Source organism: Manis pentadactyla, chromosome 3, assembly GCF_030020395.1.
Source record: "Manis pentadactyla isolate mManPen7 chromosome 3, mManPen7.hap1, whole genome shotgun sequence".
Classification (NCBI taxonomy): Eukaryota; Metazoa; Chordata; class Mammalia; order Pholidota; family Manidae; genus Manis; species Manis pentadactyla.
Window position 1 is genome coordinate 209,920,586 of NC_080021.1, and position 27,676 is coordinate 209,948,261.

Here is a 27,676-nt window from a genome sequence, read left to right on the forward strand (position 1 = left end):
TTTAGGAAAAATGTTTGTCTTCAAACTCTTTTGTAAGCTTGACATTAGTTAGTACTCAAAGAATTATAAAGACCTATAGTTTTTAGAATAAGAACTCATAGAGATTTGGTAGGGAATTGGGAAGACACTTTAATGAATGACCTAAGATGTCCTTAAGGATGGGTTGAATTTTTTAAATTGAAATATAGTTCATATACAATATTATATTCGTTTCAAGTATACAACACAGTGGTTCAACAGTTACACACATTACTAAGCCCTCACCACAATGAGTGCAGTTACTACCTGTCAACATAAAGATGTTACAGAAGGGCTAGGTTGAATGTGGAAAGACAAAAATTCAAAGGATAAAGAAATGGCACAGCATTTCAAATAGCAGAAAGTGTCCAGGCAATGAACACTGGAATTTGTTTGAGGGACACTGAAAAACCCTGTGTGACTTGTTCAACTTGAGAGCAGGGAGAACAAACCTGGAAAGATAAAAGAATCTACAAAACAGATTTACTTCCACACCAACAGCAGTGTCAACACAGTGTGAACTGTCAGTATACTGGACCCCTTTTCCCTTCCCTCTTAATTCTTCCTTTCTGCACGTGGACATAATTCTCACTGGAATGCCTTTTATATTACAAAAAGTGCGATGAGTGTTAGTCAGGATAAGTTGGCTATGTGTTGTGCTAGGTAACAAACAATCTCAAAATCTTTGGATCTTGAACCCAAAAGTTTTCCTTATTCCCACTGCATGTCCACCATTGAAAAGTCTAAAGGTGCTACTCACTTTAAACACTCAGGAAGCAAAGTGATGGAACAGTCGCTGCTTTAATCATTAATCATCACTCTGTCAGAAGCAGAGAAGAACTCAGGACTATTTTGCGCTGGCAATTAAATGCTCCGTCCAGAAGTGACTCACACCATTCTGGCCACAGCTCATTGTCCACAACTCATTGCATGACTGCACTGAAAACAAGGGGCCCAGGAGATACAATCTAGCAGGGTCACTGTGACAGGGGAGCCAGCATTACACGATGAACAGATCTAATGACAACTACACAGCTCCAATGGCACACAAATACGGAAGTGTGAATGTACTGCTAGTCAATCCTTCCCAGATTATGATGTTGTCAATAACAATACTATGTAAGAAATATACTCCCTTTTGAATGCTTTTCTCTCCTTTTGTTATTTCATCAGGTTTTATCAACCATCAACTTTTTTGCATCATAAGCTTGTTGATGGCAGGAGCTTAAGATGAATACAAATCTTTCAGAATTAACAACCTAACAAGAGGTACACAGAGGCTTAATGGGACACAGGGAAACCTAGGGCCCAACATCAAGTGCCTGCCACTGCCGTCACCATGTTCTTTTCCAGTTATCAGGAAACAACCAGCAATCCAGGAAACGAACTCAATTTCCAGTAGCCTTCCTTATTTGTATAGGCACACCTGACTTTGGGCATTGTCCCCCACCAATCACTCAGCTTTGGGGACAGTGGCCTAGAATGTCTGTGCACTTTGCACTTCCCCTGCTTGCATGCCATAGTTTTCTCATGTTCAACCAAGTACAATAAACCACTCTAGACTGCGATGAATGCCTGGCATATATAAATAAATGAGGTCATTTATTATGCCCTCCAGTAACTTATAAAGCTAATTAAGTCCTTTGGTCCCAGGAAATCTAATACATGTTCTTAGTTCTGATCTCACTCTTCCATCACTCTCAAACTTTTTTCTCAACATTAGTCACTTAGAAATCAAGATCTTTTATCTATAACCCCACAGATATGCCAACAAATTCACACCAAAGGGAATTCTAGATAACAAAGGACCACGAGGTCACATGTTGCCCTGAAAGAGTTACTCATCAGGCCCTCAGGCAACTCTAGACTTCTCAGTCTTGACTGTTGCCTCTGCCCCAATACGAGGCAATTCTCACCTTCCAGAAGGAGTGAGTTGATGTAGGCAAGCAGGATCTGGAGACTTCAACAAAATTTCTGCTATCCAAACAAGGCAGCCCAGAAGCTAACTTGGAAATTGCTGGAAAGCATCAGTAACAATAAAATAAGGCCTTTCAGAAATTAGATACTGAAGGGCCCCCACCCATAAGATGGCGAACCTCCTGCTTCTCTTCTGAGTCCTCGTTTCCCGCTGGCGCCACCTGAAGCCCAATCATCTCTCTCCCCCCCTCCCAGTCCCAGCACCTAGCTAATAGCCACCAGCCCTGTAGAAGTAACACCTCAATCAGCTCATGCCCCTTCCTATATAACCCAGCACCTTTCCCTAATAAAGCGGAATTCTCTGGTGAATTGCTGCTGTGTGTCGCTCCCTTCCTTTCATTGGTGCCGAAACCCGGGAGACGGGACACCCCAACTGGGCCCCGTCTTCCCCCAACACCAGCGGCGGCTTGCCCTTGTCCTCTTTTTCTGGCGCTGGCTCCTCACACTCACCACTCCTCTTTGGCCTTTGGGTAAGTTTTCCACTGGAGCGGGCCACTCTTCCCCAAGCTATCGCAGCGCCATTGACCGTGATCACCCGGCAAGGCCCTGATGCTCGGGGACGAGTACTCTCCCTGCCTTAGGCCTTCACGGCTGCAGCGGACCCTCAGGCCCCTCCTCCAACAGCCATAAACGAGGTGACTCCTTTGCCAATGAGAACGTTCCCTTCCCCCCCTCTCCTTCCATTCCTTCCACTGAAAATTCCTTCCGCCGAAAATTCCTAGTACTAGGTTCCTCGTGACTCCGGCACTCTACCTTCTTAGAGAAGTCTGGGTGACGACCCACACTTCCTAAGAAATTCCGACTCGTATACGAGTTTCCGCAGACCCCCAGGGATCACCGGGGACGCCCTTTGTCTCCTTGCCGTCTGCTCCCAGTCCGAGGGTCTCCGTTCGTCTTCCCCTGTTTGTCCCCTTCTCTGTCCTTTAGCCATGGGAGCCTCCTCATCCCTCCCTGAAAGTTCACCTCTTGAATGCCTGCTCAAGTATCTAGCCACCCTCTCCCTGACGCCCGATATAAAACCAAAACTTCTCCGTAAATACTGCTCCCAAGATTGGCCAACATACCCCCTAGACAATAACAACCAATGGCCCGTAGGGGGAGCTCTTGATCCTAACATCACTCGCGATCTCTTTAACTTCTGCCAGTGCCTGAAAAAATGGAAGGAGATTCCCTATATCGAAGCTTATCGCCTCCTAGCTGAAAATGCCAGCCTCTGCACCACCTGTTCCCCGCCCCAAGTTCTCCTAGCCTGCAAGCCGTCTCCCTCCCCTCCACACACTCCCAGTCCCTCTTCAATTACCTTTGACCCAGCCAACGAACCTCCGCCATACAGGCTTCCCCCTTCAGCTCCCCCCCTCCTACAACCCCTCCACCCTCTTCCGCCGTCCTGCCGCCTCCCCCTCCTCTCCTACAACAACCCCTCCCTCTTCCTCCACCACCATCTCCTCCCCCACCTCACCCCCCCTGCAGTTCAAGCCTGAGCCTTTCAGCCCCCATCTAACTAAGTCCCAGGAGCGTCCTCCGTCTTTGCCCCCATCACCTGTTTCTCTCCCACAGACTGAGCCTGAACCCTTCAGTCCCCCTCAGACTCGGTCCTGAAAGCCTCCCAAAATTATCATGTCTTTGCCCCCATCACCTGTTTCTCCCCCACAGACTGAGCCTGAACCCTTCAGTCCCCCTCAGACTCAGTCCCAAGGGCCTCCCAAAATTATCGCCCCCCCTCCGGGAGTTAGCAGGATCCAAAGGCATCGTGCGCATTCATGTCCCTTTCTCCTTAGGAGATTTAGCCCAACTTGAGAAAAGCCTAGGTTCCTTTTCCACTGATCCCACGACATATGTCAGGAAGTTTCAATGGACCCTCCAGTCATACAGCCTCACACATCATGACATTTTCATGCTCCTGGCCAATACCCTCCTTCCTGAAGAGCATAGATGAGTTTGGAACTTCGCCCAAACGCACGCTACCGAAACCCACAGGACTGACCTCACCTATCCCCTGGCCCCACTGCTGTCCCCGAACAAGACCCACACTGGGATTATAACACCGCCGTGGGTCTCCGCTCTCAAGATATTTTCACCTCCTGCTTAATAGCAGGTCTGAAAAAGGCAGCTCGTAAAGTAGTCAATTTTCAAAAGCTCCAAGACATAATTCAAAGGAGGGAGGAGACTCCCTCCGAGTTCTTAGACAGACTCCCTCAAGCCCTATTACAGTTACCAGCCTGGACCCAGAAATGCCTGACAGAAGACATGTCCTTATGACATACTTCCTAGCTCAAAGCTACCCCAACATTAAAGCTAAACTCAAAAAGTTAGAACAAGGCCCCGCTACCCCACAGACTGAGATCCTAACAGTGGCCTTTAAAGTCTTCCATAACCAGGAGGAGGAGAAAGAACGAACGCCGTAAACAAAAGGCTGATCAGGCCAATTTCCAAATGTTGGCCCAGCTGATAAAACCACAACCTGGGCGCCCTTCTACAAACAAGCCCCCCCCCGCAGGAGCTTGTTTCAAGTGTGGACAAGAGGGACATTGGTCAAGGGCGTGCCCCTCCCCCAGATCTCCTACCACCCCATGCCCCAGATGCCACAAAAAGGGCCACTGGGGGTCTGATTGCCCAACCACCTGAAGGGGAGGCTGGACGAACAACCCCCATCCTAAGCCCGCCGTAGTGGGGCTGGCAGAAGAAGATTGACGGGGCCCAGGGGCTTCTCGCCCGACCATTTCCATCACCAAACAGGAGCCCAGGGTTACCTTAATAGTAGACGGTCGCCCCATCTCCTTCCTCCTAGACACAGGAGCCACCTTCTCAGTCTTGCAAGAATACCGGGGCCCTACCACGCCTGCCAGTACTCCTATAGTTGGGGTAGGAGGTAAACAGATTTTCCCATTAAACCCCCCCCCTTTTATGCACAATCCAGGACAATCCCATACCTTTCTCCCACTCCTTCCTGGTTATGCCCCAGTGTCCCATCCCCTTACTAGGACGGGACATCCTTTCTCTCCTCCATGTTTCCATAACTATATCCACTCCCACAGCCCCCAGTACTCCCTTTCTGATGGCCCTCATAGCCGACGACCCCCCTCTACCCAATGAAAGCTCCAGTTCCACCCTCATACACCCTGTAAATCCCAAAGTTTGGGACATTACAAGCCCCTCCGTGGCTCTATGTCCTCCTGCCTCTATCAAATTACGTGACCCCTCTCAGTATATCTGTCAGGCTCAATACCCCCTAACCACTTCAGCCCTCATAGGCCTCCAACCCATCATTCAAGATCTTTTAAACAAAAATTACCTCAGACCCACTCACTCCCCATTTAATACCCCCATATTAGCTGTTAAAAAAACCAATGGATCTTTCTGCCTCATCCAAGACCTTCGCCTCATCAATATGGCCATCGTCCCTATCCATCCCTTAGTCCCAAATCCATACACCCTTTTATTGCAGATCCCTGCCTCGGCCTCCCACTTCTCAGTCCTCGATCTCAAGGATGCATTTTTTTCTATCCCTCTGGACCCCTCCTCCCAAGATTTTTTCATCTTCACCTGGACGGACCCATACACAAGACATTCTGAACAACTCACTTGGACAGTTTTGCCACAAGGCTTCCGAGATAGTCCCCATATTTTTGGACAGGTCCTAGCTCAGGACCTCAAACAGTTTCATCATGATCACTCCGAGTCCACCTTATTACAATACGTGGACGATCTTCTACTCTGCAGTCTCTCATGGGAACAGTCTCAACTTGACACTGCCTCCCTACTTAACCTTCTAGCTTCCAGAGGTTACCGGGTATCCCCCGTCAAAGCTCAAAGCTCTTCCCCTTCTGTCACTTACCTTGGATTCCTTCTATCTCAACAAAGAAAGTCCATTACCTTAGACAGAAAACGGCTCCTCTCTGACCTGCCCGTTCCCAAAACCAAGACAGAAATCCTTTCCTTTCTAGGCCTGGCTGGGTATTTTAGAGTGTGGATCTCTAACTTCTCTCTGTTGGCAAGACCCCTATACGACCTCAGCAAGGGTCCCCCTGAAGAACCATTATCCTCCTCACCCCAACACTCCTTCATTAAGCTCCGTCGAGACCTTGTGGAAGCCCCAGCTCTCCATCTTCCTGATTTGTTGAAGCCCTTCTCATTATGCATTCATGAGAGGTCCAGTCAAGCTCTAGGAGTCCTAGGCCAATATTATGGCCCATCCTTTGCCCCAGCAGCTTATCTTTCCAAGCAATTAGACCCCACAGTTCGGGGATGGGCCCCCTGCCTACGGGCATTAGCCGCTGGACAGCTCTTGCAGAAGGAAGCTCATAAACTGACATTCGGGGCGCCCCTTACCATTCTGTCCCCACATCACCTAAAAGACCTCTTAACCTAAAAAAGTTTACAGACTCTCCCTCCCTCCAGACTCCTGACCTTACTGTCCTCTTTCCTCCAAAATCCAGACATTTCTTTCCTCCCCTGCCCGCCCCTGAATCCGGCCACTCTTCTTCCTCTACCCTACTCTCCTCATACTCCCTCGCATGATTGCCTGGAGGCCCTTCACAACTTCCTTCCGTGCCACTCCACGATCTCCGAAGGAGCCCTCTCACACTGCAACCTCATCTGGTTTACTGATGCGTCCTCCTTTAAACATGAGGGCATCCATTATGCAGGATACACAGTAGTCTCCCTCGAAGACGTCATCGAGGCACGAGCCCTACCCCCGGTACAACCAATCAACAGGCCGAACTCATTGCAGCCACCAGAGCTTGCACTCTGGCCCAGGACACGTCTCTCACACTGTACACTGACTCCAAATATGTATTCCACATTCTCTTGTCTCACGCAGCAGTATGGAAAGAACGAGGCCTCCTCACCACAAAAGGAAATTCCATCACTAATTCAGCCTTAATTACTAAACTTCTAGAGGCTTCACAACTCCCACACCGAATGGGCATAGTCCACTGCAAATCACATCAAAAGGACGACTCCCCCATTACAAGAGGTAACAATAAAGCTGACAGAGTAGCCCGGTTGATTGCCCTATCAGAAGAAGCACCAGACAGCGATCCGTCTGCCCCTGCGGTTTTAGCCTTATCACAAGACACCCTCTGTTCCCAGGATAGGGAGTCTCTCTTCCGCCTCTTACACGATCTGTTCCATCCTAGCCCCCAATCCTTAATCCATTATTTACAATCCTTTTTTTCTCTCTCTCCTGAAGACAAAACCCTACTTGACCAAATCACCCACAGGTGCACCATTTGCCAATGCACTAGCCCTAATACCCCCCTCAAGGCCCGACCCTTCCCGGCTCATCAAGCATGGGGTAATGTCCCCGCCACAGATTAGCAAATAGACTTCACTAACATGCCCCCCGTACGGCATACCAGATACCTACTCGTGTTAGTAGATACATTTTCAGGATGGGTCAAGGCTTTCCCCACCACTAACAAATGAGCATTTGCAGTTGCCTCTATCCTCCTCACCCAGATCTTTCCTAGGTTCGGGATGCCCACTTCCCTCCAATCAGATAACGGCCCTGAGTTCACTGCCCAAATCATTCAGAACCTCTCCAAGTTGCTCTCACTCCCCTGGCATCTACACTGTCCTTATCAACCACAGGCTTCGGGAAAAGTAGAAAGAGCCAATAGGACTCTAAAAGACATTCTGACCAAACTATCTCTACAACTACACCTTGACTGGGTTCGCTTACTTCCCTTAGCTCTACTCCGCATTCGGGCCCTCCCAAAGAAACCTTCCTTCTTGTCACCCTTTGAGATCATGTACGGCTGCCCAATTCTACCCCCAGGGCTCCCTTCCCACAAAGGACCGATTCCTCCCAATATGGCCTTTCCGCTACTCTCTCTCCTCCGCACCGAATCGTGGAAATATCAGGATTGGCTCCTTCCTGATCCATCCGCCTCCCAAAACCCTCCCGTCTTACAGCCCGGCCAACTAGTGTTTTATAAGCCGCCAGAGGATCAGCCCTCTCTCACCCCAAAATGGGAAGGTCCACACCCAGTTATTCTCTGCATCCCCTCAGCCGCCAAGCTCTTACTGCCTGATAACTCTGTCACCCCTTGGATTCATATCTCCAGGTTGAAACCAAACACCCAGGACCCACCTTCTCTGGACACCCAAGACCCATCAGTCACAATCCAGAGTCCTTCGGATACAGCCCAAGACGCTGTCTACTCTACCACGCCTCATCCCTCTGATCCCTTGAAACTCCGCATCTCCCGTTCACCCCCTTTGCCATCCATACCCGAATCATGACTTTTTCCCCATTCCTATTGTCTTCCCCGCCACCCCCGCCTCCTTTGTCTGGCGATTCAAAGTCAGACAGACTTACACACAGCATCAAACAAAAGTTACTACCCTCATTGCCACATCAGACTGCCCTCTGAAAGGCTGCTCCGAGCCTTTATACCCCCACTTTCCTCCCTCCACAGAAGTGTTCACTAGCAGCTACCTTTATTCTCCCTACCTCTGCTTCCTCTATGACCAAAAACAAGCCTGTTGCAGGCGATGGCCAGACACCTACGGGGGATGTCCCTACTGGTCTTGCGCCATTCACTACATGGGTAACTCCTGGTACCCACAGTATTACTCCTCCAACCATTTCATAAAATATCCCAACAGCTCACTCTCCTTATCAATCCCAGATCCCTGGAACTCTCAATGGGCCACCGGAGTCACAGCCTCAGTTTACTATGGGGGGTCCTTGACCCCCCACGGTACCCTTCATATCTCTCGAGAGTATGTTCCCTCTCATTCGCAGATCTCTCAAGTTGCATCAGACATCGGACATTCCGAAAAAGTTACTGTCCAAACTCTTGGTGGCGCCTCTTCATCTTCTTACCCCGGCTCCTACTCTTGGTTACAGCTCATTCAAGACACCACCATCTTTCTCAACCACACCCTCAACAACACCAATTGTTTCTTGTGCGCATCACTACAGCGCCCACTGCTGGCCGCCGTGCCCCTTAATATTTCCAACTACTCCTTCCATGCAGAAGGACAACCCTTCTGTCCCCTGGCAGACATACCCTTATGGGAACCAGAATACGCAGATAATCTCACCATCCACCACTGTGTAGGCCCAACCGCCCCCCACTCCAGTGCACTTCACTGTCTCTCTATCTACACCCCTACCTCCGGCTCTAAGACTTTTACGCAACCAGGTCACTTCTTTTGGTGTAATGGCAGTCTTTTCAACTCACTGCCTCCCAACTCCAATATACCCTGCATTCTCGTCACTCTAATCCCACAGCTTACACTTTATAGCATGGCAGAATTTCTTGAGCTCCAACCTCTCTTGCCCTCACGCACAAAAAGGGCTGCTTTCCTTCCCATCATGGTCGGTATCTCTTTGACCACCTCAGCCATTGGGGCAGGGTTTTCGGGAGGAGCCTTGGGTCACTCTCTATGGGCAATTAAAGATCTCAACGCTAAACTTGAGGGAGCCCTGACATCCACTGCCGATTCCCTGGCCTCTCTCCAAAGACTGGTCACTTCGCTAGCTAAGGTCACCCTTTAAAACCGGCGGGCCTTAGATCTGCTTACAGCCGAGAAGGGCGGCACCTGCGTCTTCCTTTGGGAAGAGTGCTGCTATTACATCAACGAATCTGGCATTGTAGAAACTGACATTACCAAACTCACCGACCTTGCCTCCAGTCTCCACTCTGCTTCCAATTCCAACCCATTCTCTTCAATACTAACAAACCCCTTCCTCACCTGGCTGTGGCCCATTGCAGGCCCTATAATAATCATTCTTCTCCCCTGTCTCTTCTTACCTTGTATAGTAAAGTTTATCGAATCCCAAGTCGGTAAAATCTCTAATCAAACATTCAACCATCTTTTACTCAGGAACTACCAGCTTTTAGCCACAGAAGATCCCTCACTCTCACGTAACCTCCTCACCACACGCTGAGATGGACGCCTCTCTCCGCTGGAAACTGTTCCTGGAAACAATGGCCGCAGACGCCTGGCTTCTGGCACCCGTATCCTCCTGGCACCATTGGAATCAACAAGTCCTCGACCTATGGTTACAGGGAACCTTCATTGATTTCCAACCTGAAGAAGTCCACATCTACTCGTCCTTACTGTGGGGAGTCCTATCAACCCTTTCCTCCCAGTCCTCAAGGCCTCACTCCCTTCTCCGCCCCCGTTCAGCAGGAAGCAGTCAGAGAGAAAGCAACGTCCACAACCCCACAGAGGAGAAAGGGGGGAATGAAGGACCCCCACCCATAAGATGGTGAACCTCCTGCTTCTCTTCCGAGTCCTCGGTTCCCGCTGGCGCCACCTGAAGCCCAATTACCCCTCGCCCCCCTAATCCCAGCACCTAGCCAATAGCCACCAGCCCCGTAGAAGTAACACCACAATCACCCCATGCCCCTTCCTATATAACCCAGCACCTTTCCCTAATAAAGCGGAATTCTCTGGTGAATTGCTGCTGTGTGTCACTCCTTTCCTTTCAGATACTCAGTGGTGTATCAAATCATTATATCATTCACCTTAAACTTACAATGTTACATGTCTATTGTACCTCAAAAAAGCTGAGGAAAAATGAACTCACCCTAACCCATGATTATAAGGGAAAGAGTGTGCTATGCATTGGTAACTGTTCTGATAATGTAGACACCACAACAATAAGCTGTGGGAATAACAGGGAGAAGATAATGAGAAATAGAATAAGCTTGCTGACTACCTTTCAGTTAACTAAGAACTCAGGAGTATTATATTCAACCAGTGTCCCAGCTATCTATATGGCAGGAGAGAGACTGTCAAGGTCTCTTCCAAGGACTATGGATATAGATTTCCCCCCTGGTCCCTTTGGGTGGGTTCTAATTCACTTCACCATACAAGAATAGTTTTGGTAGAATCCTACCCATGTGATTCTACCATTTCAGGATACTTTAAACCCACTGACACACAAGCACATTGCTCCTCAGATGAGACCGAGTCTCAGAGAGAATCTCTTCCAAAACACCAAGTGGAATATCTCACATGCAGACCCAGAGGTGTTTGATTTGTGACCACCATGCAATATTGTTTTATATTATATAGGCACAGATAACATAGGAAGAACCCTGCAATATTATGGTACTAAACCTGTCTGAACACTGTACACCTACTAGAAACTTAGGCAGCACATTTCTCATTTTATTTTCTTTTCCACTGAGACTAGGAAGGAGCTGAAAACAGATTAGTCAATATCCGCAGAGATACTCTTATAGAAATGATAGAGGATAAGGAGACAGAAGGGAGACAGGCTCAGCTTTCTGAAAGTTACACCTTCATAGGAGTGACAGGATATACTGTCCCTCACAGTACTATGCATCAATATACAGTAAAACAGCATGTTTGAAACACTACTCATACAATTGATTTTGCAAATAATCCAGGGACTTTTACAAATAATTCAGAAAGGAATCTTATTATAACTGCTTCCCTAAGCCCCAGTATCTCTCTGAAAAGTGACCTGTCACATCTTTACCTACCTTGCCTCCCAGTGCATACGGAGAGGTACCATGTGAATATGGACAATTCAAACTCACAAGAATTCAGGTAGGAAGTCATTTCAGGCTGAGCACATCAGTAATGCATCAGTGGAAGAGGAGAGCCTTTCTCTATGCCAGAGGTTCTCCGCCTGTGGCCTACAGACCCCTGAGCACCCCAGAAGACCAGAGCAGGGAATTCATGACTTCAAAACAGTAATACGGAGATGTCAAAGTGGTCGTCGTAAGACATAAATATGTACATTTACACAGATTAACTCAGTTTGTTTTCTGTACTTCTACTGTGATTTTATTAACTTTGTTTATACCCACTGTAATCTCAGTAACCTCATCATCATCTAATAAATTGTTATGTTGAAATATGGTATTTTTCTTATACTTGCATGGAAATTTAGTATGAAATAAGAATTCTCTGTTATCTTGTTTTACAATATATATATACTGCAGTATGATAAGCCTGGAAGATGCCTTAATGGCTTTCTTCTCTCATTTCCAGTCTGAAGGACTGGTAAAAACTATTTTTGGCTTTCTTATTATAGTGAAATATATATAACACAAATATTGACTTATATCCATATTTGAAATATTTACTTCTTTTTCTTTAAACTCTGAACAACGGGACTCAAAATGATGTGGCAACTTGACTGGTGTATCAGCACTGACTAATCAACAAAGAAGACCTGGACCCTTCCCTTGACCCACACATTCTCCCCCACGTCTTGGGAGAACAAAGTCCTAGGCTTTCTTCAGAAATGACTAGAATAACAAGTGACTAATTGTCTGAGGCTCTAGAAGAACCTCTCGCACTGAAAAGAATCTACGTCCACAGCCTTGCCCAGCTTCAGAGCCGCTTGGGTGGGGAAGGCAGAAACATGAGAAAGGTGAGGGAGGAGAAAGGCCCTCAGGCCCCGTCTGCCAGAGCAGTTCTGCTGTTAACTCAGGGTGTGATATTCCGTGACCAACTGCCCACTTACGCCTCTCCGCAACCTGATGGCATAGATTACAATTGAGGTTTCGAGACTTTTCTTCACACTCGAAGCTTATCTTCAAAACTACCCTTTTCTTCAATCCTTAGAACACATGAAAGCAGATTTTTCTGGGTGAAGAGGAAAAGTCCTGGTGCTCCCGAGTCTCCCTAGTCGCACTCCACCTCACTGGCGACATGTCTGTCCTGCAGGAGTGTCAGTCGTGGGACAGAAGAAGAGGGTGGCTGGAAATCTGAAAGATGTGAGAGGGTTTGCAGCTGCGTCCTGGGGGAGGGCCTCAGGAGGCAGGAGGTGGCTGGAAATGCACACACTCAGGGAGACACGGTCACTGCCTGCAAATATCTGTAGGGTAACTTGGTATATCCTCACCTCTGTGTCCCCGGAACTGGCATGACTGCTGGCACCCAGGAAGTGCTTGTGGAAACCTAACAAATCAACAATTTCACAAGTGAGAGAAGAGCCATGTGGCCACTGGTGATTACTGAAGTCACTTAAGACAGGGTATTAGAAGTTAGGATACTGTCCTAACCGACTTCAGCTATCACTACTGTGGGGTTTCAAATTCTTGGCTCTTGACTTTAATGCAAAAATGTAGATGTGGCTTATCATGATTCCAAGGGTAAAAATTAAAAGGCAGTGAGTTCCCTGTCACTAGATGTATTCAAGCTGGATGAACACTGTCAGGGCTACTAGAGGTTTCCTGCTCTGGGTGGTGGGGTGAAAGGGATGGTCTCTGAGTTTTTTCTGGCTCTGAGATTATTTAGGTCTGTATGTATTTCTTCATGCACTTCTTGAACACCTATGATGTGCCAGTTTCCTAAGTCCTATATACACAAATCCTTAAAATGATGTTAAAGAGCAGAAATAATTACAGCTGATGCTTATCAGGAGTCTGTCTAGCTAGATTACTGATTTATGCATATTGTGAGAATGCCTGTAAGTTCCTGGAGGCAGATCCTATTATAATTTATTTGTAAATAAGAAAAAACTAAGGTTTAAAGGTTAAGCAGCTTGCTCAAGCTAGTGTGCCCAAACTTGGTGAGGCTGTGACTTGAACCCAGGACTAGGGACTCAGGGCCCTCAGTCCTAGCGATGAGGTACACTCCAAGGAGTAGGAAACCGAGCTCCACCCAGTCACGCCCCATCCAAGCCTGAAGTCCTTTAATACTGTCCTCAGCCTCCTCTGTGCTGTCACCATTTTGCATCTTTCAGCACACAGCCTTTCTCTGTTGATTCTAGGCACAGGTTGAACAACAGACTCTATAGAGTTTACTCGTCCTGCTTAACCGAAACTTTATACCTGCTGGTTAGTAACCCCTCATTGCCCCTCCCCTCAGCCTCTGGCAACCACCACTCCACTCTTTGGTCCTATGAATCTGACTGTCTTAGTTATCTCTTATAAGTGGAATCATCAAGTATTTGTCTTATTGTGGCTGGCTTATTTCACTTAGTATAATGTCATTAAGGTACATCCACATGGTCCACAGCAGTATTTTCTTCTATTCTAATGCTGAATCATATTCCACTGCAGGTATATGCCACATTTTCTTTAACCACTCATCTGTCAGTGGACATTAAGTGTTTCCACATTTTAGCTGTTATGAATAAAGCTGCACTGAACAGAAAGGTGCGAATACCTCTCCTTCAGCTATATACCCAGAAATGGAATTGCTGGATCATATGGTAATTCTGTTTTTGACTTCTGGATGAACCTCCATTCTGTTTTCCATAATGGCTGTGCCAATTTACATTCCCACCAGCAGTGTGCAACTCTTGTCCTTTGGTTCTTTGATAGCAGCCATCCCAACAGGTGTGAGGGGACGTCTCATTGTGGCTTTGCATTTCCTTGATGATTAGTGATGTGGAGGATCTTTTCATATACCTGTTGGCCATTTGTATACCTTTCTTGGAGAAATATCTACCCAACACCTTACCCCATTTTCTAATTGGGCTTTTTACTTTTGTACTATTGAGTAGAAATTCCATCATTTGCTTCTTAGCTTAAAACTTCTTGGGCAAAGCCCTCCGGACTACCTGAACAGCCCCACACTGACACACACACACACTCCGCCTGCCCTCTTGCCTCGCCTGTGCTCTTCTCCATTTCTCCCACTGTTTCAGCTCAGGAACAGCCTGCCTCACAACCAAAGAGGATGCACAGAAGTAATGATAGGAACTGGGGAGCTCTTGTCCCACATGAACAGACTTTAGAGAAAGTGAAAAACACTGGGTGAAGGAAGGTCATCTGGCTTCGCTGGCCTATCTGATACCATTCTTGGGGACCCGGTTGGGGGCAGGCTGTCAGCATATGGGGCCCCTTAATTTACCCATCACTCCTGCAGGAAGCTCACTGGAATCTCTGTTCCCTCCCCTTCTCTGACAGGAAATTCTACTACCTCTGGTTCTGCACCTCTCCAGCTTTGACCTTGCTCTCCTTTCAGTGACCATTCAACTACTTCTCTCTCTCTCTCTCTCTCTCTCTCTCTCACACACACACACACACACACACACTTTCTCTCTCTCTTCCTCTCTTTCTTCTCCTAACTAGCTAAGCCAGGAACAATATATTTAATGAGGATTATTATTTTATTGTATACCACTCATGTTATATATGACATATATATCTAGTACTTATCCAGCACCTACTCATTTGCAAAGCACTTTTCAGACAGTTTCATTCATTTAATGCCCACAATGGAATGGTATTGATGGAAATGGTATTATACGCCTCTCATTTTTCTTTGAGAAAAGTAAATGAGACACAAAGGTTTTCCAAGTGGAATAATTGATAAGTAGCTAAACTAGGACTAAAATCCAAATCCTGGAGTATTTCCACTAATTCTCCTGATCCAAAGAATCTGACTCTGCTCTCATGTAACACACCCCAGTTATTCAAGGTGCTTCAAACTTGTCCAATCTGAGTTTCTCCTACCAGCAAATATTTTAAAGGAAGAGAGTTATGTGGTATATGGCTAAGAAGTGGGCTTTGAAGCCAAACTACTTGGGTTGGAATTACATCCACTTCCTAGTAATATAATCTGGAGCAAGTTAGTGAACACCCTATAAAAAGTTTGCAATTCAATTTCCTCATCTCTATGCTGCCAGAGTTCTTATGTGGATTCATACACTGCCTAGCACATGCTATATACTCTCAAGGTGTTCAGCATTTTTATTGGTCACCTGCTACAAGCACACAATGATGAACTGGGGAAGCAGTGTTGAACAGCCAGACTGGTTCCTGCCCTGGCAGATGTGATGTCCTGGGCCTCTCTGTGTCAATCATGTCTCATTGTGCCTCTCCTCCTAGGAGAAACCACTTCAGTCCAAAGTTCCAAGCACTTTGGGGAGAAGAAATAAGCTTCATGAACATGTGCTGCTGCATCTTAGGAAAGTGACTGAAAGATCAAAGCAGTATGGAATCTTTCCAGCAATGCAAAGGATTTCACTTGAGAATTTTTAACATCAAAAAAAAAAATCACTGGTACTCAGTGTCCTTGGGTTGACTTCTTCTCATTCACCTTATATCCCCTTTCTCCCTTTATCTGACAGGGTCACTGGCAGACATCTGCAGATTGTTCCCTGTGTTCTCCTCTAGAACTAACCCTGACCTAAGCAAGGTGACATTAGGAGCTCAAGTCAAGGAACACATTGAGTGACGCAGCATCATGTCACTCGGCCTGACAGCCAGGGTCTGATCTTAAGCATGAGGTCAGGTAATTGACTTCTGATCATGCTGCATGGCAGCTGACTCTCTGCCTTTTTCAATTGCTGGGCAGAGCCACAACTCCTCCCAAACTGGAATCTTGCTTTGTTGTCTGGATCTTGCTCCTCTCTGCCCATCTCAAGGATAGGAATCCAGCTCCTGAAGCCCAGAACTTGGCTATATAATCCCCTCGGTGTTACTGGCCAGCACATCTGCACCTTGTATGAGGTTCTCATGCCCAGACGACCACCCATGACTCAATTAAACTCTAATCTACTGTGAAGACGTGCAACTATTACTTTTGTTATGGCTTCCTTAATGCCACCCACCTGCATGAAATAAAAAGTTTAGCCAAACCAGACGGATGCCCTTCTGCTGCCAGGAAGTGGTCTGACTTCTTTGCCACAGAGTTCCAGAAAATGGTGCTGCCCCCCTATGATAGTTTCACCTCCTGAAGGATCATAGACTCTAGTTTCATGGTGCTCCTGATCAGATTGTTATTCAAACTCCCAAACCCATTCCACAAGCTCTTCTCAAAGCGGTTGGACCTAGGAATACCATCTCTACAGTATATGTGTTTTCTTCAGGGAAAAGTTAAGATTTTCTGATAACTACTTTGGGGAAGCCAGTGAGAAAGAAATCCCAGCCAAACAAAATGGTCTGAGGAGGTAAATTTCATAACTTCTGTCTCTACAGATGAAGGAAGTGAAAGTTCAGGAAGGAAATTACTTCATGCTCAGTGTAAATCAGTGACAAAGCCAGGTCTGCGTGACAGTAAACTCCTTACTCCTGTCAACTATGCCATCCACTTACAGGAAGTTACAACAACTGGAGACCCCAGCCAGGACACACACCCAACATCCCTTCCGATGTTCTACTTGCCGGACAGCAATGTCAAGGGGAAACCAGAGTCACATCAATGACTTCCTCCTTCCGGGACTGAGCAGTGACCCCAAATAGCAGGTGCAGCTCTGCCAGCTTCCTGGCCACGTATCTGGTCAATGTGGCTGCAAACTCGGTGATCATCGCAGCCATCCAGGGGGGATGCCCGCCTCCACACCCCCATGTGCTTCTTCCTCTCTGACCTGTCTTTTGTGGACATCTGCTTTATGCACGGCATCATGCCAAGGATGCTGGCAAACATGCTGAGCAAGAGCAAGAAGGTCCCCTTTGCCCAGTGCCTCACGCAGACAGCTACCCCCATGCTGAAGCCTTTTATCTGGAGCCTTAGGAACAAGGACATGAATCGGGCCTTGAAAAAGCTGATTAGGAAGGCAGAATAGCATACTTCTCAGCATTCGTTCACTCAACAAGGACCCAGTTTCTGCTACGCACCAGGATTGAAATGAAATATGCAACGCAATCAAAATATTGCAAAGATATATCAGTCACAGCTCCTGTATTCAAAATTAATTACAGTGCAGTGTGTGGGGGTGAGACAAGTGCAGTAGAGGTAATTGAACATTTTGGTAATAAATGAGACATAGATACTGATAGTTTACTGTATTTACACTGTTTCCTTCTTTCTCCTTTGCAGTCTCTGGCTCATGGGTGTCACATACACGACCAGTGCTGTGTCAGAGTTGTTCTGATGAAAAGCCAGGGAAGAAGTCTGTGTGCAGAACTATAGGAATGTGAAGACAACACCTGTGTGGCCCACCCTACCCCAGATCTATTTGATGTATTTATTATTTATATTCTGAGAAATGATAGTTTTTCTTTACAAGGACTGGCATCTGTGTGCGGCGACTCCATGGCAGGGTAGGGCAGGAGGAAAGGGGAACCCCCCAGATGTGCCCAGGGAGGGGGACGAGGAGCAGGGCTCTCCGGGGCCACAGATCCAGTCACTCCTAAAAAAGGTGTTCCTGACTGTGCTGGGACTCAAAAACCAGGGCCCAGAAGGGACAGCTACAAGGTGGGACAGTTGCCCCATCTCGTTTCTAACTAGGAGATCTGGGAGCAGGTCCCAGGAGACCCTCTGTGTGAAAAGCCCACAACTCCTCCTGGTTCCGGTTCCTGAGGACAGGCTGCTCCAGCCATGAGCCTTTCGTCTGTGTTGCTGTTACAGGAAAGGAAGGGAAGTGTGGTTCTAGCAAGCCCTCTCGAGGAGAAGGGAAGGCCAACCAAACAGGTGAAACGGACCCCACACCTGGTGCTGGTGACAGGATGTCGGGATGGTCAGAATTCCCAGGTAAGGCCTGGGGCCCAGCAATGGGAGACACTGGCCACACACCCTCTCCCCACACACACCTACCTCCTCCCCTATTACTTCTTTCCTGCCCCATCCTCACACTCAGCTGAATACAACTTGGCCTCTTAACACCATGAGGAGGGTCTTGATTTAATATTCACGAACTCCCTGAGAGTCTAGCCCAACATCAATCCAGATCAGCAGGCCCCAGGCTCTTGGCAGTGGCTGAGACATTGTAAGCAGACATCAACAGTGCTCAGGACCCCTGGATGCGTAGAATTCACTGTCAGCCCACTCAATCGTGAGCGGCTCTCACAATCAGCATAGGAGAGTAACAATCTCCACAACTGGCAGTTTAGCAAGATCTACTTCATTTTTCTACCTTGTGTCTCAGAATTATGTGAGGTAGATTTATTTAGGCTCATTTTACAACTGAGGCTCCGAAACACTAAATGATTTACAAGACATACTGCTGGGACTTGAACTTGGGTCTATACGCATGACCTGTCCAAATGGAAGCTTTTTTCATGGTCAGAGCCATTGCCACCGAGGGTCATGATGATGGTACTGATGACAGTGGCGCTTACAACTGTACATATGAGACTACAGTTTTCAGAGCCCAACTTCCCAAAGATGATGACCAAGGAAAGGCCCTGTGTGCCAGGACTGGGGGAAGTGGGATGCCCAGTTTTGAAAGCAGAAAAGTGTTGGGCAAACACAGACAGCTAGTTGGTCACTCCAGAAACTCCTTGAAGAGAAGACAACGAAATCAGGAAAAGCAAACATAAAGAGCACTTGATATAAGCCCATCATCATTCTAGTTCTGTATGATCCTTTACTAATTTAATCCTCATGATAATGCTATGCATTAGGCTGTTGTTATCATCTTCAAGCAGATGCAGAAACTGAGGCCAGAAAGATGGAGCAAACTTGCTCAACATTTTAGCACACAAAAGAGCCAGTGGCCAAGGAAAGTCTGTCAAACCCAGAGGGACTGGGTTGCACGCCCACATCAAAGAGCATGATAGTAGCACACACTGCTGTTGCCTGTTGGCGTGTTCATCCTTCCACACCAGCCAAATGCACAAGACAGAAGCTCTCATTTGGGTTTTTATATCACAGGTCCTGAAAAACCCTTTAATGGATTCTGACATGTTGATGCTTTCAACAGTCCTATATGGTAGGCTTACATCCACATTCTATGGATGAAGGAAAAATGAGGCTCAGAGGATGTAAATAATTCACCCAAAATATAAAAAGCAGTGGGGGTTTAAAGCTGGGAGGCATGTCCTCGAACATTTTTCTGGTGCATCAGGAACCCCAGTTTCCATTTTATTTACAATTACTAGTAATATTAATAACTGTTATCACGATTTATTGAAGGTCTACTCTGTACTAGAATATTGAATATGTCATCTCATTCCTTATCCATAAGTTTACAAAGTTTGCATTAACAGTCAAATTAACAGTCTAGGAAACTGAGGCGCAAAGAGGGTGTATAAGTTGCAAAGGACAGCACAGCCAGAAAGGGCAGAGAAAGGTTTCCCACCTGGTCTATAGGACCCCAGGCCAAACTCCTAGGGACTTGATGCTACTGACAGGAATGCTGATGATGAAGACAATGGGATCTTTTCTTTGTAAAACGCCTTTGAGTTTATAAAGTGATTTTATCTACATTAGCTCATTTGATAGGTCTTCAAAAGAAAAAGAGGGCAGATACTCCCATCACACCAAGAATTTCTGAGTCCCAGTGACAACCTATGCATGTAATTACTTATTGCTTCTCTACCCCTCAATTGAGAGACAGAGACAGAAAGAGAGCTCTTCTTAATAATTTCTTAGTAAATACATATTCCCCACACTGTCTTATTCAAACTTCTCATGACAATGAAATTGATAGCTTTCCCATAATGGGTGGTTGGGGTGAACTATGAATTAGGAAGTTTCTTCCCAAATAATCTCCAGTTCAACCTCATCCAGGAGGTCTACAGGACAATGTACTAATATGCAAAGTTCACCCCCCAAAAAATCTCCCATCACTGTCCACAGTTCTTACCTCTGTACATGTTTACAGTGTATTTCTGGGATCTTTAAAAGGAACATGTGGAAAAAAAGGCTTTGAATGCCATAACTTTTTGGAGTCTATGTATATTTAGGTAAGATTTTCCTCCAATTGTTATACTTTAAATGAAAATCAGAAACAAAACCAGCATCCCTGACCTCCTGCTCCTGGGCCTCTCTGAGCATCCAGAACAGCAGCCTCTCCTGTTTAGCACCTTCCTGGGCATGTACCTGGTCACTGTGTCGGGGAACCTGCTCACCATCCTGGCCATCTGCTCTGACCCTCGCCTCCACACCCCCATGTACTTCCTCCTGGCCAACCAGTCCTTCATCGACACCTGCTTCTCCAGCACCATTGTCCCCAAGGTGCTGGTGAACATCCAGACACAGCACCACACCATCTCCCACACCAGGTGCCTCCTGCAGATGTACTTCTTCATGGCACTGGCCCTGCTGGATGACTTCCTGCTGGCTGTGATGGCATGTGACCGCTACGTGGCCATTTGCCTTCCTCTTCACTACACCACGATCGTGAGCCCCCAGCGCTGCCTGCTGCTGGTCACTGTGTGCTGGCTCTGCTCCCACCTCCTGGCCTTCCCACTCACTCTCCTGATGTCTCAGTTCTCCTTCTGTGCCTCCCGTTCCATCCCACACTTCTTCTGTGACCTCCCCCCGCTCCTCACACTGGCCTGCTCAGATACTCACATCTTTCAGATCATGATGTTTACTAACTCAACCCTGTCGGGTGTGGTGCCCCTCGGCTGCGTCCTCGTCTCCTATGCGCACATCATGCGCACCATCCTCAGGATCCCCTCTGCTGGAGGGAAGCACAGAGTCTTCTCTACCTGTGGCTCCCACCTGACAGTGGTCACTCTCTTTTATGGGACACTCTTTCTGGTGTATTTCCAGCCCTCCTCCTCCTACTCGGCAGACACCGGAATGGTGGCATCTGTGGCATACACGATGGTCACCCCCCTGCTGAACCCCTTTATCTACAGCCTGAGAACAGGGACATGAAGGGGGATTTGAGGAGACTCCTCGGCTGGGGAAGATGGTCTGCCCAGTAAGGAGACCTTCCCCAGAGTAGACGACCAGGCTTTTCAACATGCCTCCTTCCTGGACTTGACTATTATAAATTTGAATGACTCACATTCAAGACAGGATGGATGCTTAGCCTTACAAGCAGATGCACAAAATGAAGATTCTGATTTTACAGGGCAGGTATAGGACAGCCTGGAGAGGGAGTGTGATCAGTAGGCCCTACACAGTGACTTGGGGACTGAGTAATATATCCAAGCACATGCAGTCCAGAGCTGGGAACACCAAAAACATCAGCAAAAACATCCTCCTTGGATTCCAGGAGGAAGCTCAGTAGGAGCACAGGTAGGACTCAATTCTCCCCAACAGCAGAAATGCTGGCAAGACTAGGCAGGTGAGGATCTAAGTCAGTCACTGGGCTTCAGGCATCAACTCTGACCATGCCTCGGAAGAAACTGCATTGTGGCCATTGGCCTCAACATTGAGAATATGACATGGCACAGTGTCTGTGTGGCCTGAAAGGCCAAGAATATTCTAGAAAAGAAACCTAGGCTCAGAAAGAGTAGGATATTTGTACAGTATCAAACATCTGGAATTAGATCTTTATCTCTAGAAGATTTTTTTTTTATTTGCTACTTGTGACCATTTTATTCTTCACTTTTTAAACCCTGAGTTATTTTTCCTCCAACCTAAAAGCCACTCATGTCATTACAATAAACGTGTAAACTATAAAGAAAAAATTTAAATCTTTTTAAAAAGAAACTACTCTGAATACACAAATTTTTATGCTCCTTTTCTCTATTTATTTTATATTGTTAAGATGCTGATTTTTCGCATAATCATATAATATGGTATTTTCCATGCTATTACTATTAAATCTTCATAAACATTTTCATAATTAATAATATAGCAGAAGCAGATGCCATATTATAAATAATGTGAGGCATGGGTGAAGGCCTGGTTCTCTCAGGTGGTGCCTTATCTGCACCCTTGGGGAGACATAGTAATGTGGTTCCCCTAGATACATACAGTAATTGCCTTTTGCTTAATCCATATCATTGGTTCTCAAGTTTTCATGTGAAGGGCAAGATAAAAATTCAAGTTGATGGTAGAGTTTGTTGGGTAAAAGGCCCCCCGCCCCATCAGTGGTCTGCTCTGATGTACGTGTCAGAATGCTACGGAACCCTGTCTCACTTACATCATAATGGCCCTACTGGTGTACTTAAGCACCGGCCAGGCCAGTGAGTGACTGAGTGAGTGAGGAGAAAGCCTCTCCAGTCGGTTGTTGTTCTTGGATATACTGACTTGATTCTTGGCTGTCATCACTTGAACCTCTGGCAGCAGAGTTCCAGGGAGGAAGGCACCTGATTTCGGTCACTCTCTGAGGTGCTGAGCCATGAAGCGCAAAGAGAAAAGGAAACATCTTGAAACCACACATGCCCCCGAAGTGGCCAGGATGTCAGGAGGTTTGTGTCAGTGATATTCTCTGAGCACTGGGGAGCTAGAAACTGTCTTCTAAAGAAAAAAGGAGCAAGGATTCCTCCTTATGGGAGAGAAAGGGCAGGAAGGCGGGAGGGAGGAGAAGGTGTGGGTGCACCGCTCGTTCTCAGGGACCAGATCGCCTGAGGGCCGAGAGGAGGTTTCCATGACCAGGTCCTTGTCTCTGTGGCTCAGGACCTGTGCTCGCCACATCGTGCAGCTCTGGGTTCCTGCACCGCAGATGGAGTGACTGATTGGTATAATATTTCTTATAGAATGTATTTCCCTTTATTTCCTTTTTTACAATGTTACAAATTTTCCAATAATACTTTCTCCAGTTAATGAAGAAAGTGTGGCTCAAAGAGGTAAATGAAAAATTAGGAAAAAAGTTTGACTATCTAAAATTGGAGGTGCAGGGATGAGAGTGTAAAGTCATACAGAAAATGAATTGATTTCTTAGACTGTCTAAGATACTGAGGCCTTTCTTTCACTGTCTCAAGAGTATAGACATGTAAATGTGAGGCTCCTTTATTAAATAAAAACACCAGCACGATATACACACACACACACAAATACCATTTAAGCACGATAGTTGAATCGAGAAAGTTTGGCTCTTTCTGAAAAATGGGAAACTGAAATAGTTGTGCTGACTGTGAGGTGACTCTGTGTCTTCCCTTGGCTTATATAGTATAAATAAGCCAAGGGAAGACACACAGTAGTTTCTAAGTTAATGGCTCGCTTAATATGTACCAGGTCCAATTATTTGCTTCTCAAAACTCATTATATCACTAACAGAGTAGATTCATTCATTGGAGTAGATTAGGCTTTATTAACTAATACACAAAGGAATGTATCTCTTTCTTATGTAACAATTAGTGTATGTGAAGGAATAGGGCAAGTCTCCCTGCTGATAGAAACCTTTTATCATTAACAGTCAGCTTTCAAACAGACCCAAGGATATCAACATCCCAGTTAGCTAGAAAAGGGAAGAACACGGCAGGGCAGAGGAGGACTTCATGCCTATGCCTGGTTGAGGCACGTGTCCTCCTTGCCACTCATTTTCCACTACAGAAAACTTAGCCACATGGTCAGAACTACTGTAGCTCCCGGAGGAAGGGCGTTCCAGGCCCGGGGCCAAGTGTCCCTCTGGAACCGGTGAAACAAAGATAAGCCCAGGAAAAGCGCAGGTTGGGAGAAAGGCTATTCTTCCTTACAGTCACTGGCGGCTCATGCATGCGCCCAGGGTGTCTGTTTCCAGCCCATGGGCAGAAATGTATCATGTGGGTGTCTCTGCCTCCTTTGAAAGAGGTTTTCAAAAGATCTGAATAGGGAGGTTAAGAGTCTTGGAGAAATACAGAAATACATTCCCAGAAGAGGAGTCCGGGCAGGTCTGTAAAGTCTTCCTTTGAACATCTCCAGCACCATGGCTACTGCCCAGGAATTCGCTGCGAAAATGCTGTAACTCTACACCTCTCTACATTTATATAGATATCTCTATCTTTCTATATATCTACATCAATATAGATACTAATATAGATAGGCAGGCAGGTAGACATGCAGAATTCTTTTAAACCTTGTACCCCATGTCCTCTAATTATATAATTTCTCACGAGGTAAAAGGAGCTAATATCTAATTTTAGTCACTAGTTTTTGATATTCTGTATACATCTTTAGAAATATCACATACAAGATACCCAATGTCACTGACATCTACTACACACAATTTTCATAATTGTTGTTTCCTTACATTTTGGAGGAAGTGAAGTTTCAAATGCTTAATTTCACGGGAGGGGGGGTTCAATGCCTAACATGACTGTCCACTCAACATGTCTTTTTTGAATGGATACAGATCCCAGAAAATGCCACATCTGTTTTTTTGTATTAATTCCACAAAATTCGAGAAGACTCCAGAGGACTCTCCTGAGCCTGAGGCACGTGTGGTGGTCGCAGACAGCGATCAGACGCCAGGAGAAGAGTCCTCGGCCTCTGCGTGTTCCTCCTGCGCGTCCTCGGCAGGAAAGCTTCGTGCTGCTGCTGAGGACGGTAAGGGAGACACAAAGGCTGGGCAGGATGAAGAGTTGGGCTGCTCAGCCCAATCCCTATTATTTCACTTTCCCTTCAAAATCAGGAAGGGCTTCAGGGCACAGCAACTAAGACTGAGGCCTCTGCAGAGGGACAAGTAGGGGGTGTGCTTTCAAGGACAGGACAGTTCCCCATGTGAACACTGGGACAGCTGTGAGTGAGATAGTGGGCTGTGCTGACAACAGTGTGGGAATTCAATTACAACCTCTTTCCTCAGATCAGCACAAACTCACTCATACACACACCCTATATTCCTTCATATCAGATGCAGCCCCATTATTCCTTCCTTTCACTTTTTCCCTTATATACACATGCCTTCATTCCAGATGCATCCTTTCCACTCTCTATGAGCGTTACACAGATACACACTTCCACCTTCCCTCCTCATGCAATCATTCTCAGACTCAGCTGTCTACACACTAACCCATAAATAATTTACACCCTTTCACACAGGTAACTTGTTTTACCTCCCTCATTAGAGCCAGCCTAAGCACTCAAAAACTCAGATGCCCTGAAATGAATGCACTTTCATATACAGTCTTTCTGTCCCACTTACCACTTCACCCACAAAACCCTCAGCCAAAACCCTTCAGCCCTTCAGGGAGCTGCGCTTCTGGGAAGCTCAAGCACACTTCCTGCAACACGCTCCATCTTTAACTGTTTCACAATAAGAACACGTACCACCCCTGTTCACGTGTATTGTCGCACCACACACACATGTACACCGTCATTCACCACCCCCTTACCAATGTCAGAAACTCTCACCAGGTGTGTCCCAGAACATACACAGACCTCCACACCCTCAATCCCACATAATCACATCACACACATACCTCAGATAAAATGTTCATCTCGCGGCATTCTGTGATTTCACATACGTATGTACTTCCAGGACACGTGCCCACATAGGAATAGTCTCATGATCATCTCAATTCCTACAGACTTCACACACTTATTCTAGTTTTCTCATGTCTGAAATTTCCTTTCCCAGGAATCCCTCAGTTACCTCTGGATACTGTTAGTATTGGGCCTCATGAGATGACTCAACCTCAGGTCTTGGAGGAATGGGAAGGTTCCTCCTTCTCTACCCAAGACTCCTTTCCACCACACCTGGGAACGGCACGTGTCCACCAGTATGAAGAGATGAAAAGAGGTGTGGCTGCCTCATGGGATAGAGCAGAAGTCTTGGAGCCCGCCTCAAAGACCAGAGTAGAAGAATTTGCTTTGCCTGAAGGGGCCCCTAAAACATCCAGTCCCTTGTGTGCACAGGATCACCTGTGACAGCGAGTCCAGCCTGGAGAGCAAAGCGCCGCAGGGGACAGAGCAGGCTGGCAGTGTGGGGGAGCCCCCAGCCCGGGAGGAGGGCTCCAGGGCCGAGACACCTGAGGGGCTGGTGGGCATGGACAGCGGCTGCAGCTCCCAGGAGGAGGCTGATAAGGAGGAGCAAGAAGAGGAAGGGGAGGCAGATGTGGAGGAGGAAGAAGAGGAGGAAGATGTGGAAGAGGAGGAGGAGGATGTGGAGGAGGAAGAGAAGGTGGATGTGGAGGAGGAGGCGAGGTGGAGCTGGAGCTGGAGCTGGTGGTGGATCAAGAACAGACTATTTAGACACTAGACGAAAAAACACTGTGGCAGGAAGACATCCTCCTGCGAGAACGCAAACTTTTTCAGGCCCTAGAAAAGTGGAAGTGGAGGAGATTAAAGACGGCGGCATGAGAGGTGAGACAGAGGCTTCCTCCTAAAACCGCATATAATACGAAAATATCATTGATACAATAGTCCTGAGAGAGCAACAGGAAAGAGGATGGCGCCAGACTGCACACACCTGGAGAAAAAAGCAGACCTCACGGAACAGGGTAACGTACCAGAGCCATGGCCCGATGGGACCCAAGTCCTTTCCACACCCCAGCTCACTGGCGGGAGGAAGAGAAACGGAGCAGGGAGGGAGTGGAGGCCTGGGACTGCTGAATACCTAGCTCCCTCTGGGAGCACAAACCTACAGTGCATGGTGCTTTCATGACACTCTCATGATTAGGGGATTGGAAAGCTAAGACAGGCAGAATTCCTGGAGGGACTGAGATTCCAGCCACTTGTGGAAAGCAGGGATCCATATCTGGCTGCTCTGGAACAAAAGCAAGGTGGGCAGGCTGAGAGACATCCTGACAAGGAAGCCCTTAGCAAGAGGGCTGCTAAAGGGGCAATGATTGCACAGAGCTTACTACTCAGGAGAAAGCATGGGTAGACAAAATTATCCAGGTGCACTCTGCCCAGCAGGTTGGGAGCTTTCACAATCTTCAGGTGCTCCAGCTCCCTGGCTGCCTACACAGCTTCAAGGACCCCCTCCATGATACACAGCCTACTGCGCCCTTCACCCGGCCAGACCCACCTGGCTCGCAAACCGGCAAACCCTACCCTGGCGTTAGGCCAGCCAGAGGGAAGATCTGTCTACAGCAACTACAAATGCAAAGTATAGAGGCTTATACCTGTGTGCTTGGCCCACTGGTTCAGGCAGTGGAGACAGGCATAGCAGCCAGGAAGCCGAAAACAGCTCTTACCTGCCCCCCAGGCACCAACACCACTCCCCTGTGACCCCTGACATTGCTTCAGGGCTGAGCAGCTCCAGAGAGTAGAGCTTCTGGACACTAGAGGG

At 47.0% G+C, this 27,676-nt stretch overlaps 1 protein-coding gene across 1 annotated transcript; it reads left to right on the top strand.

Moving 5' to 3' along the window:
* Window positions 1-20,655: 20,655 nt before the first annotated feature.
* On the top strand, window positions 20,656-21,447 carry LOC118925354 (olfactory receptor 1G1-like). Its single transcript, XM_036911139.2, has one exon. It carries the CDS (start codon window positions 20,656-20,658, stop codon window positions 21,445-21,447), a length of 792 nt encoding a protein of 263 aa, XP_036767034.2.
* The last annotated feature ends 6,229 nt before the right edge of the window (window positions 21,448-27,676 follow it).

Coding starts and splice junctions, on each gene's coding strand:
- LOC118925354 (XM_036911139.2), top strand. CDS start 20,656: ATGTACCTGGTCACTGTGTCGGGGAACCTGCTCACCATCCTGGCCATC.